Source organism: Hylobates moloch, unplaced genomic scaffold (assembly GCF_009828535.3).
Source record: "Hylobates moloch isolate HMO894 unplaced genomic scaffold, HMol_V3 SCAFFOLD_7, whole genome shotgun sequence".
NCBI lineage: Eukaryota > Metazoa > Chordata > Mammalia > Primates > Hylobatidae > Hylobates > Hylobates moloch.
The window spans coordinates 27,361,578-27,380,678 of record NW_026652282.1 but is presented as its reverse complement, the minus strand read 5'-3'; the positions used below and the strand labels follow the sequence as shown (position 1 = coordinate 27,380,678).

Genomic DNA, 19,101 nt, shown 5'->3' with positions numbered 1-19,101 from the left:
CATATGTCTCTCACCATCCTTGATTCAGAGAGTTAGCCAAGGCACTTCTCGTGATGATGCAGGGGGCACAAGAAGACACACTCAACTGCACAGGCACTTTTGAAGTCTCTGCTTGTGGCACATCTGTTAACATTCCACTGGCCCAAAATGTAGCCAAGTTCGAAGTTAAGATGTGGTGAAATAGAGTCCTTCCACAGAAGTAGAGGAGAGGAGAGGGATGGAGTATTTTTGCACAATAATTTATCATATTGACTTTGACAGTGAGCTAATAAGGGTTTTTTCAACAATGACTTGTCTTTTCAATCTACTGGCCACATTGAGTTCCTGGGTTGGTTGGTTTGCTTGTTTTCTTTTTCTTTTTTTGAGATGGGGTCTCACTCTGTTGCCCAGGCTGGAGTGCAATGGCGTGATCACGTCTCACTGAAGCCTCAACCTTCTGGGCTCAAGTGATCCTCCAGCCTCAGCCTCCCAAGTAGCTGGGACCACAGGTGTACACCACCACACCCAGCTAATTTTCTAATTTTTTTGTAGAGATGAGGTCTCACTATATTACCTAGGCTGGTTTTGAACTCCTGGGCTCAAGCAATCCTCTTGCCTTGGCTTCCCAAAGTGCTAGCATCCACCATGCCTAGCCATTTGTTTTTTAATTTGCTTCTTTCTCCCTCTCTCCTCTTTCTCCTATCTTCCCCTGTTCCCCCTCCTCTCCCTCCTCCACCTCACATTTAAAATGTGGTTTTAAAAAGTTTTAAGGCGCAGAAGATGATTTATTTGACCTTTTATTTCCAATTTTTTCCCTAAATGATGGTTAAATTTATCTGAGATGCCTTCTCCTTTATTTTGTTTATAAAACATATACAAACCTTTTAATTTATCTATTATTTCTACATGTGTATATTGCCAGGACAGGTGGGTAAAAAGTTTGTTCATGAAAATGAGCTATCAAATATATCACTCACTGTGCCCCCTTTACCCCAACTATATAAAGAGATTATTTTCTTGTCTGGTTTTTAATTATTATTCACAGAGGAAGGATCACCTTCCATCCTTATCTTTAAATAAAAGTTGTAGACATTTATCAAACATCCAGCACTTTCAAAGACTGCTCAGTCTATTTCTCCAGTGAGCTGCGAAGCAATGGCCATGAAAAGCAGCTCTGGAATCCCCGCCCCCCCACAGAGAATCAGTGATTACAAAATGAATTACTCCTGGAACAAATAAATCTTCTGTGGTTGATAGGATAGAAATTTGATAATTTAGGGTCACCTACTTTGGTACAATCATGTAGGCTTTATGGATTAATAATAAATATTAATGGCAGAAGCTACTGAGGTAGAAAATAAAGGCTTGGAAGTAAATATACCTGGAAATATCGGTCATGGCAACTTTATTGAGTGGAAGTGGCCCACGTTCCTGGAAAGTCTGTGTGTGTCATAGACTAGAATGTGTAATCTAAGCTATCCTACCAGGATGTCAAGGTAGATGGCTGAATTGCACCTGACCATGTACTGTCCCACTACCATTTCTTGGTAACATTTTTGAACATATGCATCCCCCAACTTTTGGCCCCCAGAAATGCATATGGCAGAACAATAGTTGATCATGTTCAGAAGAGGGCCAATGATGCTAAGAAACTTGGGGGAGTGGTTAAGAGGTTTGGCTTTGGAGTCTGACACTTGGGGTTGACTCTCTGTCTTTTGCTTTTTTTTTTTTTTTTTGAGATGGGGTCTCACTCTGTTGCTCAGGTTGGAGTGCAGTGGTGTGATCTTGGCTCACTGCAACCTCTGCCTCCTGGGTTCAAGCAACTCTCCTACCTCAGCCTCCCAAGTAACTGAGACTACAGGTGTGTGCCACCACACCAGGCTAATTTTTGTGTTTTTTTGTAGATACAGGGTTTCACCGTGTTGCCCAGGCTGGTCTCAAACTCCTGACCTCAAGTGATCCACCCAACTTGGCCTCCCAAAGTGCTGGGATTACAGGCCTGAGCCACCATGCCCAGCCTCCTTTGCATTTTTTAACAGTTTTATTACCTGTATATGCCTCCAGCCATTAGCGCCTGCAAGGCCCATGTCAGTTTTTGAACAGAGATTATGCTTTTCTCAGGGTGGCCCCTAGCCAATGACTGAGCGTGAGGTATATAAAGTACATAAAGAGATTATTTTCTTGTCTGGTTTTTAATTATTATTCACAGTTGTACTTTCATTGTTGTCTAAGGAAAATCAAAGATGCAAGAGCGTAAACAGATTGTTGGATTCAGTTAAGCCTCTGGTTTTTACGATCTTAGCATGAAAGCATTCTGTACATCTCCCACGGTCACTACAATGCTTTCACTTTACTATGATTACCAAAAGCCAGTGCAGTAGCAACTTCTGCTGATAGGAAGAATGTCTAAGCCCGACTGTGGAAAGTAGCGCCACCTAGCGGCCGAATTTGTTTCTTACAAGAGACCAGCTTTTCAAAAGGTAACTGGGTCACTAGAGCCTATTCTATTTACATGGCCTTTAGCAAGCTGATAAGAGTTTGGGCTGAGTGTGGTGGCTCACACCTGTAGTCCCAGCATTTTGGGAGGCCAAGGTGGGATGATCTCTTGAGCCCAGGAGTTCAAGGCGAGCCTTGGCAATATAGTGAGCCCCCATCTCCACAAAAATTTTTTAAAAAATTAGCTGGGTGTGGTGGCACATGCCTGTGGTCCCAGCTACTCAGCAGGCTAATCCTGGAGGATGGCTTGAGTCTGGGAGGTCGAGACTGCAGTGAACCGTGATTGTGCCACTACACTCTAGGCTGGGCAACAGAGCAACACCCCATCTCAAGAAAATAAATAAAACTTAAAATAGTTTAGACTACAAGTGATGGAGTTGGAAAATAAGGGAAATTTTTTTTTTCCCTAAGCTTCTGATTCTCTGGTTGAAAAATAGGGGAATCTTGTATGGTACAATTCCTTAATAAAAGTTGATTGGATACCTGAGACATTTCAGTAGAAATGGTTCAGCATCTGTCCACATTAAAATCACTTAATATTGGCATTATGGTGTCTAAAATACAACTTAATAATAATAAACACAACCATTGAAGTCCTGTCCACTATGATTTAAATGTAAGAAACCTATGTTAACACTTGTAGCTTCACCAGTTCTTCGAGTTGGGCACAGAAATCCTTGGCTTGAGCTACATAGGTGCTTGGCTCAAGCCAAGAATCTGGGGCTGGATAATGGTGTGAATATTTTCTTTCCTTAGTTTTGAAGGGCAATCTTCTTTTGGGAAGGCTCAGGTGGCTAGCAGGGAGTGCAATTCAATTAGCCAAACACAGTTGTTGGAGCTAATTAGGAGTCAATAATAAACAGCTGCAGGCTTCAGCATATCCAAAGCCCTGTGTATGACAGGCACGACCCTGCCCACGCCTGCCATCCATGGGTGTCTCTCTCTGAGAGGGAGAGAAGGGGAACATGGTGTCTCTGATGAACACCTGTATACATGGGAGACCTGACAAAAAATCTCCTTCCAATAATTTTTATTATTCCAGTCTTAATCCATAGAAGATAATAGCTCTGGTTTTGTTTATTCTAAATGAACCTGCTTAATAGAAAACATTAAGAATCTCTCTTATACTAATTTCTGATTATCCTGAACAAAAATATGTACTCTGGCCGGGCACAGTAGCTCATACCTGTAATCCCAGTACTTTGGGAGGCTGAGGCGGACGGATCACGAGGTCAGGAGTTCGAGACAAGCCTGGCCCACATAGTGAAACCCCGTCTCTACTAAAAATACAAAAATACCAGGCATGGCTGCGTGCACCTGTAGTCCCAGCTACTCCAGAGGCAAGGCAGGAGAATCATTTGAACCCGGGAGGTGGAGTGCAGTGAACTGAGATCGTGACACTGCACTCCAGCCTGGGCGACAGAGTGAGACTCTGTCTCAAAAAAGAAAAAAAATGGACTCTGTGTGTGTGTGTGTGTGTGTGTGTGTGTGTTGGGGGTGAGTGTATATCCTTGCAGGATACACATTTATTTAACATATAGAATTAAAGAATTAACTGAACCTGTGGGATGGAGACATAGATAACATTGAAAAGTCATGGAAGAATCCTAATAACTTAGTTTTAGTCACTAGTTATGTCTCTTCCTTTAAAATCGATTAGATAATGCAACTAACTAGCAGTAACGTCTCCCTGAGTGTGGGCAAGGAGAATTAAAATATCAAACCATACTGGGGGAAAAACCCAGCATAGGTGAAATTAGAGAATTGTTCCATTTTAGAGTCAAGTTTTCCCTTCAATAGCAGGTTTGAATCACTTTGATTATCACCCTACCGTTTTAACCACGTTTTTGTGGTCTTTTAAACACATATTATAAAGGAAACAAATGTCATTCCATTTTATTATTTAGTACTTTCTTTGGACTGTAATGAATTAGAACCCAGAATACAATAAAACAAGTCTCGTACATAACTTGAAATCTAATACGATAATCACAATTATTTTCCCTTGGACATTATACTTAAATGTAGAGTGAAGACTTTTCTGTCTAGAAACTTTCTAGCCTTAACACATAATTACAAATATGGTGGTCTTACAGCTATGCAGTTATCTATTAAAATTCATGGAAGGTACTATATAGAAAACAAATGGGCATTTCTTTTTTGAGTCTTCTAAATTCTGTTCATAACAAGTGAATGGTTAAGTAAGGATGTAATTTCTTTTTTTTGTTTGTTTGTTTGTGTGTTTTCTTGTTGTTAGAGATGGAATCTCACCCTGTCACCCAGGCTGGAGTGCAGGGGCGCCATCTTGGCTCACTGCAGCCTCCGCCTTCCAGTTTCAAGCGATTCTCCGGCCTCAGCCTCCCAAGTAGCTAAGATTACAGGCGTGTGCCACCATGCCCAGCTAATTTTTGTATTTTTAGTAGAGATGAGGTTTCACCATGTTGGCCAGGCTGGTTTCAAACTCCTGATCTCAAGTGATCCGCCCACCTTAGCCTCCCAAAATGCTGGGATTACAGGCATGAGCCACTGCGCCCGGCCAGGATGTAATTTCTAATACACATTATTTCTTCTCTATATTGATGCTTCGTAGGAGGTGCTTGAAATAATTCTGCCAGAAGATCAATAAAATTTCAATCCTTTTAATTGGGAAGGCTGTCAGTACTAACAAAACTACACTGATAGACAGACAGTGACTGATGAACTTAGATGCACACAATCAGGAGCAACACACCTTATATTTTTATTATGAAATATATGGAGCATACAGAAATGTAGAGGATATAATAAAGACATGTGTACCCACCGCTAAGCAGTGCCAAATCTGAAGGTATTGCTATATTTGTTTTAACTCTTAATTTTTTTAGAAACACAACTTTCCAGGTTTCAGCAAAGTCCCTTCCCCTGACCCCATTCTCCTCTTTCAGAGGTAACCACCACTAAACTTGGTATTTACCATCTCTATGCCTGTTTTATACTTTTAGTTCACCTGTGTCTACATACATGACAGCACTGACTTTTGCATGTTGAAATTTTTATATAGTTTATGAACACTCAAGTTCTACGAAATATTCCCTTAATGTCTGGGGAAAAATCAAAATAAGCACAGGGATCATTTTAGGACTCTGGGTGACTTTCTTCTCTTCTTTCTAACCTTTCTTTTTCCCATTTTTATAAGAGGAGTAATATTCTCATTTCCAAGCAAACAGTTTTATCAAAGAAATAAAGTGGACAGACCGGGCACGGCAGCTCACGCCTGTCATTCCAGCACTTTGGAAGGCCAAGGGGGGAGGGGGCGGGAGGCAGATCACAAGGTCAGGAGTTCAAGACCCACCTGGCCAACATGGTGAGACCCCCGTCTCTACTAAAAATACAAAAATTAGCTGGGCGTGGTGGCGTACACCTGTAGTTTCAGCTACTCAGGAGGCTGAGGTGGGAGAATTGCTTGAACCTGGGAGGTGGAGGTTGCAGTGAGCCCAGATCACGCCACTGCACTCCAGCCTGGGCAAGAATGGGACTGTTTCAAAAAAAAAAAAAAAATTAAAAAAAAAAAATATATATATATACACACACACACACATACACACACACACACATATACATACACACACACACACACACACATATGTATAGTGAAATTTTTTCCCACCCCTTTCTCCCAAATGCCTAATTATCAACCCTTTCTGTCCCAGTGGATAAGCACTATTAACAGCTTTTCTGTCCTTCCAGCATAGGCAAACATTCTAGTTTCTCTCTGTCTCTCTCTCTCTCTAATAGAAGGGTAGCACACTTACATGCTACTCTGCACCTTGCTTTTTCACTTATCCCAAATACCATATCTTTCTAGACAGTGTCCTCATTCTTTTCTAAAGCTACACATTTTCTTTTTATGGCTATACCAGAATTTATTTTACAAGTTTCTCTTTGATGGATATTTTGGTGATTACTTAAATGATTTCATATTGATGAAATCCACTTGTAAACTAGTCATACAATAATAAGAAACCTATGAGATAGATATTATCAAGTTCAATAATAAGGAATAAAATAAACTACTTAATTTTAATACTAAACAGGAAAGTTGAAAGAGGCCTGAAGCTGCTTTTTAAAATAAAATATTGTCATCCTCTTAACTGTTATGCTGTCAGGTAGAACTAGTTATTTGAAATAGAATGAAAACCGTCAAGTAAAGATATTGGCCTAGTTGAGAAACTTGTTTTTAACCTAACTTCTTCTCAGAATATTTACCTTTATGGTCCTCAAATTTAATTTAATGGGTCATTTTCATTAAATTTGATGACAGGGAAATCTCAGGAAATACCTGTGAGAGTTTTTTTGTCTACGATACTTGGCACAGGTTATATTTAATTATAAGGCCAGAATTAAGATATGTACCTATAAAGCATACACAAAGTAGAAATCAGATTGGCTTACAAATTCACTCAGTTTTCTACTAATTGTTTATTGTGTGAACTTATTATTAAAGTTGTTAGGTTGCAAAAGCAAAGGATCAAGGAAACTTCATTATTTAAATATTACTAGATAAAACGAGCTATTAAAGAGTTATAGTTAAAAAAATTTTTGTACTTCTATCTATGTTGTAAACACTACAGAGTAAATACTACCTACTCCACTGTCAACGCCATTAGCTTCTGTGCTATCACAGCTTTCATTTGTTGGTTTCTCCAAAAACTTTCATTCTTCACTCCCACATGATACCAGATACTCAAAAGATATCCCAAAGAATTGGGCTTTGGGCACTTCAAAAGAAGCATACTAAAAATTCTAAGATATCATTACAGAAGCAGAGATGCATTACTTATTTTACTGATCACTTGGAGAACAAAGGATTGAGGTGTTGCCTATCAGGTTGAGAGAACAATGGTGGTCAAGGTTAGCCATGCAAGGCCCTGTTGGTAATGGCTGCTGACCTTACCAACATATTTTATGCAAATGCTGAGATGGGACAGTGTAGTTTCTTCTAATAGAATGATCAAGGTGTTCATCATTACAGAAATTACTTCTTTGGCTGTTGGTTAACTCTTCAGAGTGTGCCCTATCAAGTGCTAACAGCCAAGTTTCACATTTCCTGAAACATCTTTTTTTTTTTTTAGTAGAGATAGGGTTTCTCCATGTTGGTTAGGCTAGTCCCGAACTCCCGACCTCAGGTGATCCGCCCACCTCGGCCTCCCAAAGTGCTGGGATTACAGGCGTGAGCCACCGTGCCCGGCCTCTGAAACATCTTTCTTAATTTAACTTTCAACTAAGTTCTAGTCTGTAAATGAGAAATGCAAGTAAGAACAAGGGGTCAATTTATTTTAAGTAAATTTGTCATTAAATATCAACGTGTACAATTTCAAACATTTATAAATCTTGCAATTCATAGAAAAATTAATGTAATCTTAAAATTATTTGAACAGTGGCTTTCACAATTATTTACAATGAACTCAACCTACTTTTGTAGAAACATTCATGTTTAAAAGTACCCCTGCCACAAAGTGATCATTTCACAGTACCTTTCTATAATATTTATGTCACTCAAGTGGTGGCTGCATCAATAAAACCTAGCAGATTCAATAATTTAGAAACAGCACAATCAGAACAGTAAATAAAGCTATCATTAATTCCAAACAAAACAGAACCTTTTATAGTAAGATATAAATGTTTTCCCATTCAGCACTCATTGAAAAAAATAATTAGGAGGCAATCTTTTCTTCACTGTTTACTACAAAACAATTTTAAGATATTTTAAAAAATTGATGTTAAGAAGCTGGATTAGGTAACTTCTTATAATATGTGACATTAAATATTTTGAGAAATTCTTGATTTCATTGGAAGGCATTTGTAATGATAAACCTTTTTTCAGTTATAATAAGATACTAAGCAGAGATAATTCTGTCATCCCAGATAGCAATTTCTTATTAACAATTGATAACATTTGAACTGAAAGAGATTCTTGGCTTTATTTCTGTATTTTTTTCTACTTAGGTATTTAACTTTTTTGACATCCTCTTATCCCCTTAATAGGATCCAAAACATGTCTAAAATTAATTCAAAAGAAAAATAACTATTTGAATTATTGCTTGTGTTTGAAAACGATATTTACTGTAGTATTCCACAGTTTCTTCTTTTTTTAAGCTAAGACAATTAAATAAAAATGTAAGGGATAAGAAATATAGTTGAAGTCACAAAAAGTATATTTTCTTTTATTGACATAAAACATAAATTTTAAATGTTGGCTCTTTAAGAAAAAAATTCTCCTGGTAAATATTATGCATAACCGTTGCCCAAAAATGTATACAGCTGTTTTCCAACATATTTATATACACAGTGGTTCACTTAAGACCAGCCCTGTTAGAACCTTCTGAATATAATGTGCTATTAATTTATAAATGGGCTACCCTCAGTGTATAAAATATATAGGCATGTATGTTATACATACAAAGTAAAAAATACAAAAAGGAAAGATGGAAGAAAAAAGAAAGTATCCTTTCCTATAAGATCCAGACAGAAAGTCATTATAATTAGTGGGACCATGGAAAACATCTGAAGGATTTCAGTTTTGGCAAATAACTTTTCAGAAAAATATCCAAGCTGTAAGAACACTAAATGTCTATTTTAATAATTTAGTAGAGGTTTCTATTCAAACATTCAGTGAAGATGTTGCCGTCTTCAACTATGTAGAAAAGAAGACTTTTAGGGTGTCTGTTAAAAGCAAAGACCTGCTGATTTTTAACAGGTTAGTAATAACCTTTCAATCAAGTATATGTCATGCAGAGACTCAAATCCTGGTCCAATAGTGTTTGAGTATATTTGATGGAAGATTCCAATGGTGAGGATCCGAATTCTTCCTACATCTTAGAGGGAATGGAGCAGGATGTTATGGCAATGGAGGGGGTCAGCCCCAAAGGTAGCTGGCCCAACCTTAACTGTGGATGTTTAAAAAAAAAATCACCAAATAGTTCTATAGCATTCTTTTTGCTGCATTTTCTTTATTTTAAGCCACAGGTCTACTTGGAGGGTCATGCAGCAAGTGGCTTATAAATAAAATCAAAGTCTATGAATAGTGTCATTGCATTAAGAGACAGAATTGCTGGGTTCTTTCATTATGTAAAAAGCTCACATCTTGGGAATCCATGAGTGGGTAGGTTTTATGGAATACCTGAAATGGGGAACAAAAACCATATATGTCAATAATACATGCATACAATTCAGGAGTTAAAGCAATGAAGATGATTCAATCATTTACTAAGCTAGAAAGTCCATATGATTTCTAAATTATGCCTCAAAATTAAAATGCAACAAACAGGGCCAATTCCAAAATTAACAAATATCGCCACTGTTGCTAATTGTTTACCAAGGCAAACAATTTCCAGCCCTCTCAAATTGCAGTGTATGTCACCAAAGAGAGAACCTAAATATAGTGACCACATGCATTTTAGAAGTCTAAGAATCTAGACACGTAGCCCATCTTTTAGCTTAGAGAGATGCCACATGTCTCAATTTTCATAGAAACAAGGCCTTTTCATGCTGTCATGATACCAAGGGGGAAACAAACAAACAAACAAAAATCAAAACTTCCAGCTGCAATGTTTCTTTTCTTTACTTTTCCAGACCATTGTTATGCAGCCCAAAATACTCAGGATAATGAAAAGTAACAGAACTTTTTCTAAAACAATGTATATGTTTCTTTATAGATTTAAATTACAGTTCTCATGGGAATGTTTAGTCTTCCACCAAACATTCCTGAGAAGCAGAAAGAACAGATTCCATATAGATTTATGTATACAGAGGCCTTTTATAAGGTAATTCAAAGAAAAACTTTATTTGGACTAGTGGTTGTGTTTTTGGAAACACAGTATTTACTATAGCATTCCACAGTTTTTTCTTCTGTTACTGATACCAAATTAAGGTATTGTTAGTACAGAAGGAGACAATTTGAACAAATTTATTCTGAATATGCTTGAATATTTGGAATATGGAAAAAAGTAATATAATCTAGTTTTAAATTCTCATGCAAGTAACCCAAATTTTCTCATTAAAAGGTAATCTAATGTTCTGCAAATAATTTTCTGTAAATAATTTTCATTCTACATTTATGTATAGCACTAAACTGAGAATGACAAGCTAAATAAATGTTTGTCAGATCTTGACAAACAGATGTTCCCTCTCATATCACTGAAGTTTAAATTTTACATCTTAAGCTCAGGTCATTATCTTATTAATTAAGAGAGAGAATTTAACTCTTTCCCTAATTGTGAAGTTTTTTTTTAAAGTTTCACTTTCATGGGAACATACAGAATAAGAAGCATCATTTCCATTTAAGCAGTAATTTTAAGAAAAATTGAGCTATCATCAAGAGCAGCTTCCAAAAATGGCTATTATAAATTAATAAGATTATGCAATATATTTCATAACAGGCTGAGCCATTTTACTTTTATTAAAAAAAGATTATTCAGTATAAATTAATGTGGAAAAATAATTCTGTTTTCATTTCAACCCCTTTATTTAAGGAATCATTTTTAAAACTTCAGTTCACAAAATATATTCTTTTAACTAAAATAAAAGTGACTATAAATCTTCCCTGGCTTTAGGGTTTTACAGGAACTCTGCGGACATGCTCTGGCTGAAACTCTTGCCAGAATTGAAAAGCTAAGACTTGCTTAGCAAATTTTCAGGAGTATGAAAAATAATTTATATACATTTGAAAGGCAATTCGCCGGGCGCGGTGGCTCACGCTTGTAATCCCAGCACTTTGGGAGGCCAAGGCGGGCGGATCACGAGGTCAGGAGATCGAGACCACGGTGAAACCCCGTCTCTACTAAAAAATACAAAAAAGTAGCCGGGCGTGGTGGCAGGCGCCTGTAGTCCCAGCTACTCGGAGAGGCTGAGGCAGGAGAATGGCGTGAACCCGGGAGGCGGAGCTTGCAGTGAGCCGAGATCGCGCCACTGCACTCCAGCCTGGGCGACAGAGCGAGACTCCGCCTCAAAAAAAAAAAAAAAAAAAGAAAGGCAATTTAATTAATGTCAAAAGTATACTTTAACTTTCAGCAGTCAGTATGAAAGTCCTTTCATTTAAATATTAGTATTTTCACTTTTGCTTATTGCTGCAGCTGACAGCAGAATGTAGTCCCTCTTAAAGAAGTCATCACATTAAAAATTTAAAAAGGTTAAGCAGAGTCACAGTTCTTACTTCTAACTGCCCCCAAAGATTAATTGGTCTAACTAATTAGACCTTTAATTGATTTTCCAGCTTCCTAGACACAGAAAGAATGAAAAACACTGAAAAATTTCTGCTAAGTTATACACGAAAACATTAAAGCTAACTAATAGAGTTGTCTAATTTAAAGAGTAACTAACCTGAGATGTACCTTGCTCCGATTAACATTACCATGCTACTCACTATAAAAAAGCCCAAGGGCAGACTACAGAAGATACTAGGGTCACCTGTGGTCATCCAAGCAGAAGAGAATTCCAGTCAAGCAAACCAAAAGAGAGACACATAATTACAATATTTGTGTTAAGAATCACAAGATAGCAAAACAAAATAAGCTATAAAAATAGTATATCCATAAAAGCTAGCAAAGAGTTATTACTTCAAATCAAAAATATAATCAATATTGAAGGCTTATGACAGTTAACAAACAATACAGATAGCATGCCACACAGCCAAGAACATAATACATATAGACTAACATCAGCCTTCCACTGGCAAAGCCAGAGAGAGCCTATGGATAACTTTTTGGGAGGCTGTTAATTTTAGCTTTCTTGATTCTTCCCCCAAATATACTAAATGATCTATTTAATTCCACCCAAGTTCAAATTATAGTTCTCTTTTGGCTATGAGAGAAGAGTTATATTAGTATCCTAAGATGAATTTAAAACCCTATTTTTGCTAAAATATTAGTTCAGTTTTATTTTTTTAATAGAATTTGGTGCGTAACAAAATGCACCTGACAATACATTTTAAACACATATGAAAAGTATGTTAAAAATTGTTTACAAAGCATTCAAATATAGTCACAAACAAGAAAATAATTATGATTGCTTCAAAATTGGCAAATTGCTTTGAAACTTAAGCAAGCCTCATATTCTTCCCATAGGTTAAGATACAGGTAGCAATTATAATATCCTCTCAAGTTTATTAAAATAGGATTCTATCTATATTGCTATTATCATATAACTTATATAGTTATATAGCTTAGATTGCTTAAAGGAATACAACTAGCATTTTATTACTATTCCAAGTTTATCATACAGCTTAGAGACCCTCAAAATATTAACTATTAGAGTGTTTTTCATAAATCTATTCAAAAAACATTTTCAGGCCAGGCGCGGTGGCTCACGCCTGTAATCCCAGCACTTTGGGAGGCCGAGGTGGGTGGATCACCTGAGGTTGGGAGTTCAAGACCAGCCTGACCAACACGGAGAAACCCCATCTCTACTAAAAATACAAAATTAGCTGGGCGTGGTGGCGCATGCCTGCAATCCCAGCTACTCGGGAGGCTGAGGCAAGAGAGTTGCTTGAACCCAGGAGGTGGAGGTTGCGGTAAGCGGAGATCGTGCCATTGCACTCCAGCTTGGGCAACAAGAGCGAAACTCCATCTCAAAAAAAAAAAAAAAAAATCAAACTGGCTTAAATCCACTGCAGCCTAACTGAAATAAAAACAAAGTTCTTTAAAATATAACTCTCAAAAGATCAAATTACTTTTATCATTAATGCTGATAGCAGAAATTGGAGCAATCATATCATTTTTTTGTTTATCAACTTTTTCTTAGTATTTTAAATTCATTGATAGTAAAGTACACAAACAAGGGAAAAATGATCAGTTGATTTTGTGGGAATTTTGCAGTTAAAATTACATCCTCAACTGCTAGTGAGAACTGTGTATCTGTGTGTAAGGCATGGGGTTGGAGGGAGGGAGACAGGAGGATTAAAATGCCATTTTAAGGCCGGGCGCAGTGGCTCACGTCTGTAATCCCAGCACTTTGGGAGGCCGAGGCGGGTGGATCATGAGGTCAGGAGTTCAAGACCAGCCTGGCCAAGATGGTGAAACCCCGTCTCTACTAAAAATACAAAAAATTAGCCAGGCACGGTGGCAGGCACCTGTAATCCCAGCTACTCAGGAGGCTGAGGCAAGAGACTCGCTTGAACTCGGAGGGCAGAGGTTGCAGTGAGCACAGATCCCGCCACTGCACTCCAGCCTGGGCAGCAGAGTGAGACTCCATCTCAAAAAACAAAAAAAAAAACAAAACGCCATTTTAAACATGCCATTTAAAGTGCCATTTAAAAACATCCAGCTAGTTAAAGAAATCATGTAACTCAACTTCTTATAAGCAATAATTAAGGGCAACTAGAAAAGAAGTCAAGGCTTACGTCTGTTATATCTCACACAGCAACTAGCACTGTGCTAGAAAAGTACTTATGATTGAGAAGTTTAGTTGTAAGGGGTCTCTCAAAATTACAGTCTTAGCAAGAAAAACTTTGCCACCATCTTGGAAAAGGAAGCTGAGTCTCACAACAAAAGATATTAAGCTTATTTAGGAGAAAAACAAAAGGTTCAAATAGGAACATCCAGGACTGAAAATACAGACCACAGTTATCTGTGGCAGTAGATAGCTCTGGAAGCTTCTCCTAAAAAACAGATACATTAACTTCGGGGTTGGAAGGCAGGTATTATTTCATTTGTCAACTCTTCCCCATTAAAGTATATGCTCAAGCCAGGTGCAGTGGCTCACACCTGTAATCCTGGCACGTTGGGAAGCCAAGGCGGGCGGATCACTTGAGGTCAGGAGTTCCAGACCAGCCTGGCCAACATGGTGAAACCCCGTCTCTCCTAAAAATACAAAAAAATTAGCTGGGCATGGTGGTGGGTGCCTGTAATCCCAGCTACTTGGGAGGCTGAGGCAAGAAAATCATTTAAACCCAGGAGGCGGAGGTTGCAGTGGGCCAAGATCATGCCACTGCACTCTAGCCTGGGTGACAGAGCGAGACTCTGTCTCAAAAAAAAAAAAAAGTATATGCTTCAATAAATTATTTGCCATTGTTCCATTCATTATGCTCCACATCTTGCATTTAGCAAAAAATTATAATACTATGCATCTTAAGGCTGTTTAAATCTAAATGGTTTACTTAAGCTCTTGACCTTCCTAAGTGACTGAAAGGTAGAATAGTCCACTATTTTTTCTGCTAAGAGCACTTCCCAATCTATTTGTAACAGTTTGAATTTACTATGTTTGGTATATTTCTTTCTCTGATTCCAAAGGAATTCCCATTATGTACTTGGAATCAGCCTAGGAAGTAGCAGAATATATTCTGAAATTAATACAGCTTTCAGTTGCTTCAGGTCATAAAGACAGCCCCCCAAAAAGGTAAAGTAAGAGGAGAGGGGAAAAAAATGAAGACTCTAGTTGATTTTTTTTTCATTAAGAAGAAACTAGAAATAATTTTACTCTTGGAAGACTAAGTTGTCAATTGAAGTACCAAGAATAAACTAATAAGGAAAGATATGGCAGGATAAAGTTAAAGTATGTATATCAACCTGATAATTTACATTTTGTGTTTAGAACTTAAAAGTGTTTTCAAAATGTTAGAATCTCTGGACATATGATAATGCTTTTCTTCAGAGCAGCCTGGCTATGTGAAAATGCCTAGATACTTAAATAACTATTTAACATACTAAGAAAATGTGGCAATAATAAACAAAAACATTTTTACCACTTTCTGGAGATTGAGTTGTAACCCAACCCATTGACTTCATCACAGCTTTCTTCCATGTAGAATAACGAATTTCACTTTCTAGAATTAGAAGGTAGAAAAAACACATACGAAAGGTAGTTTGCTGAGATGTTCTAAGTATCATACTTATGATCACTCAACATTCTTGACAAATTATTGCACACATTAAACTGCAGTAGGGCTTTAGCAGGACTCGGATTTGAAAGCACATGGTTGCTGATGACTGCCAGTGACTGGAAGACATGCTTGCTTGGAAGTTGGAGTGAAACAGGACACAGGGAGGCTGGGTGCGGTGGCTCATGCCCGTAATCCCAGCATTTTGGGAGGGTGAGGAGGGAGGATGGCTTGACCTCAGGAGTTTGACACCAGCCTGAGCAATGTGGTAAAACCCTACCTGTAGTACCAACTACCTGGGAGGCTGAAGCAGGAGGATCATTTGAGCCTGGGAGGCGGAGGTTGCAGTGAGCCAAGATCACACCACTGCACTCTAGCCTGGGTGACAGAGCAAGACGCGGTCCCAAAAACAAACAAACAAACAAACAAAAACAGGATAGGGGAAATTCAGCAGGGTAAAGGGAGATTGGCAGACAGACTGCCTGCTATGCAGACTGGGCCACTCACAAACAAGTGGTAATGAATTAGAAAGGGGAATCCCATTTGATCTGTTTTCTCTTCTTTTTTGGGGGAAAGGGTTTGAGGAAAAGGGTATGCTGTAATGTGGGAAGACTAGAAGGAGACTTTTTTATTTCTTTTTTTTTTTGAGACTGAGTCACCCAGGCTGGAATGCAGTGGTGCCATCTCGGCTCACTGCAAGCTCCGCCTCCCAGGTTCACGCCATTCTCCTGCCTCAGCCTCCCCGGTAGCTGGGACTACAGGCGCCCACCACCATGCCCGGCTAATTTTTTGTATTTCTAGTAGAGATGGGGTTTCACTGTGTTAGCCAGGATGGTCTTGATCTCCTGACCTTATGATCTGCCCGCCTCGGCCTCCCAAAGTGCTGGGATTACAGGTGTGAGCCACCGTGCCCCACAGGAGACGTTTTTATTTCAGTCACAGGATTTAACAAATACTGATTTCTCATAAGATTTGAATTGCATTCCTCTGAGACAGCCCCATGCCCCCCAACCCCAGCATCTTAAAGCAAGATGTTTTAAAGGTGGAAATCCACAATAGAAAGTCTAAACAAAAATGAGCTTGATGCTGTACACTTCTAAGGGTGCTGAACCCCATGTGGGGCTACATTTCTCTCAAGCCTCCCAGACTTTCCATAGCACCTGAGGCCTGCAACACCCAGGAGAGAAGACTCAAGAATCACTCACTTCAGAAAGCTTTCCAGTGCCCCATTTCTATCCCCCCTCTCTCTTCACACACACCCCAGGATGTCAGCTACCACAGTGAATTTTTATGATTTTGTCTACTGCTCCCAATATACTCTAATCTTCTGAAGGGCAAAACAAGATAAGAAGATAAGGCCTTATTCATCTCTATATTCCCACATCAGTACAGTCTCTGGCCTGTGGTTGGCTATAAACAACTGTTTGCTGGCAAAATGTACTATCTATATCTAGGTGCCCATTCACTTATGGGGAGGAGTGAGGGCTGGTGAGAGGGAGGACAATAGGGCATGACTGATGAACCCCTGGCTAAGGCCTTCAACACCAGCAAAGATGGCTCTCCTAAGAATGGAGATGGCTCTCTTGGCACAGAACTTCCTTGCTTTAAGAGTGAGATTGGCATTTAGAGGCCATATACCTGCTCTGGACATTATTTGCATATTATAAAGTTGATTGTTTTTGAAAAGTAGAAAAATTTTTTGAACTTCATATTTTATCCAGTATTGCAAAAGTTAAAAATGACAGAATATCAGATGTTGAAATACATTTCTAAATCAAGGTACATGGTATAATCTGACTATAAAATTACTAGTATTATAATTCATTTTCTTATATGTTAAAAGAATGAATAAAATTGAGAAACACTGGCATATTCTCCCAGGAAACCAAACAAAAATGCATTTGAAAGCTTATTCCCAATACCTCAAAATCCACTTTGATGCTTTTTTATTTTTTCTTTTTTTTTTTAGAGACAGGGGTCTCATTATGTTGCCTAGGCTGGACTCGAACTCCTGCGCCCAAGCCAAGAGATCCTCCTGGGTAGCTGGGACTATAGGCACAAATTACCATTCCCAGCTGATGCTATTTTATGCATAGGTTTCTAAAGAGTTATAAAACCAATTCTAATATATAAAACCTTATTTTTCTACATTTATTTAAATTTAAGAACTACATCACTACATTTTAGTAAAAGTGCTGATCACAGCTTGTGGCTTAGCTTAGTTAGCACAGTGAACCAGATATCTAATGTTCACTTACTTAAACTGTTGCTGCCTTCATCAGGTTAGTCCTGCTGTGATTAAAAGTTACCAGAGGGTCTCTTAACCCAGATAATTATGTCCTAAAACTGGGCCACTGGCACCAAAGATGATCTGGTGTAGACATTAGGGATGAGTGACTGATATATCTTCCTTCTCACTTTAAAAAAGGCTATGGCCGGGCACGGTGGCTCACGCCTGTAATCCCAACACTTTGGGAGGCCAAGGCGGGCGGATCACAAAGTCAGGAGATCGAGACCATCCTGGCTAACGTGGTGAAATGCTGTCTCTACTAAAAATACAAAAAAAAAAAAAAAAAAATTAGGCGGGCGTAGTGGCGGGCACCTGTAGTCCCCAGCTACTCGGGAGGCTGAGGCGGGAGAATGGCGTGAACCCGGGAGGCAGAGCTTGTAGTGAGCCGAGATTGTGCCACTGCACTCCAGCCTGGGCAACAAAGTGAGACTCCGTCTCAAAAAAAAAAAAAAAAAGGCTATTCTAACTAGCTATACCTGACAGTGTGGCTGTATTACTATCCTAAACTAAAGGACCATAAACAGTAAAAGCAAACGGTTTTTAAAAAGTGATTTTTTTTTTTTTGAGATGGAGTCTCGCTCTTTCGCCCAGGCTGGAGTGCAGTGGCGCAATCTCGGCTCACTGCAAGCTCCGCCTCCCGGGTTCACGCCATTCTCCTGCCTCAGCCTCTCCGAGTAGCTGGGACTACAGGCGCCCACCACCACGCCCAGCTAATTTTTTGTATTTTTTAGTAGAGACGGGGTTTCACCGTGGTCTCGATCTCCTGACCTCGTGATCTGCCCGCCTCGGCCTCCCAAAGTGCTGGGATTACAAGCGTGAGCCACCGCGCCCGGCCACTAAAAAGTGATTTTAGAAGTTCTTTTGATAAGCAACGATTTCTCTCATTCACATTTATTCAGAAAGCCCAATATGCTTGGTAGCTGAATCTGCAATGACAACATTTACTATTTTACTTGGTTCCTTAACTTTTAACTAAACAGAAAAACAAAACTCCCGTGCACTAAGGTCGTTTTCACAGTATATCACTGAACATTTCATTCTTTAAATGTACCCTCAGCATTAATCTGAGGTTCAAACCGCTCCATCGTGACGGCAGACAAATCCTCGGGTTCGAGACTCCATACGCCGACTCCTTCTGCAGCCCCTGCCGCCATGGCAGCACCCAGTGCAGTGGTTTCGGGCATTGAGGGCTTCACTGAGGAGAGAGAGTTCCATCAATATCTTTGTGGTTACATATGCCCAAAGAACTAGTTCTTCCACAAGAAACATTACTCCGGGAGTTTAAAGGAATGAAGACTTACTAACCGACTGGTATATACAGAATGTCTGCTTGTAGCTGCATAAGAATTTTGTTGCTGGTCATTCCTCCATCTACCTGCAAATGACTGAGTGGAATTCCACAGTCTCGATTCATGGCATCCAAAATCTTAAATAAACCAGTGCAATTAATGTTATACATCTATTTCATAGTAACATCTCTGACAAT

The 19,101-nt window shown here is 38.9% G+C and overlaps 1 protein-coding gene across 1 annotated transcript in view; it reads right to left on the bottom strand.

The window, feature by feature from the left end:
• Nucleotides 1-6,090: 6,090 nt before the first annotated feature.
• Nucleotides 6,091-19,101, bottom strand: part of GK (glycerol kinase) — an 81,171-nt gene continuing 68,160 nt past the window's right edge. The window contains exons 16-20 of the mRNA XM_058441302.1: nt 18,921-19,041; nt 18,667-18,810; nt 15,191-15,271; nt 11,833-11,919; nt 6,091-9,634 (exon numbers count right to left, since the gene is read on the bottom strand). Coding sequence (XP_058297285.1) covers nt 9,624-9,634; nt 11,833-11,919; nt 15,191-15,271; nt 18,667-18,810; nt 18,921-19,041 — 444 coding nt within the window. The 3' untranslated portion in view covers nt 6,091-9,623. The remainder of the gene's footprint in view (nt 9,635-11,832; nt 11,920-15,190; nt 15,272-18,666; nt 18,811-18,920; nt 19,042-19,101) is intronic.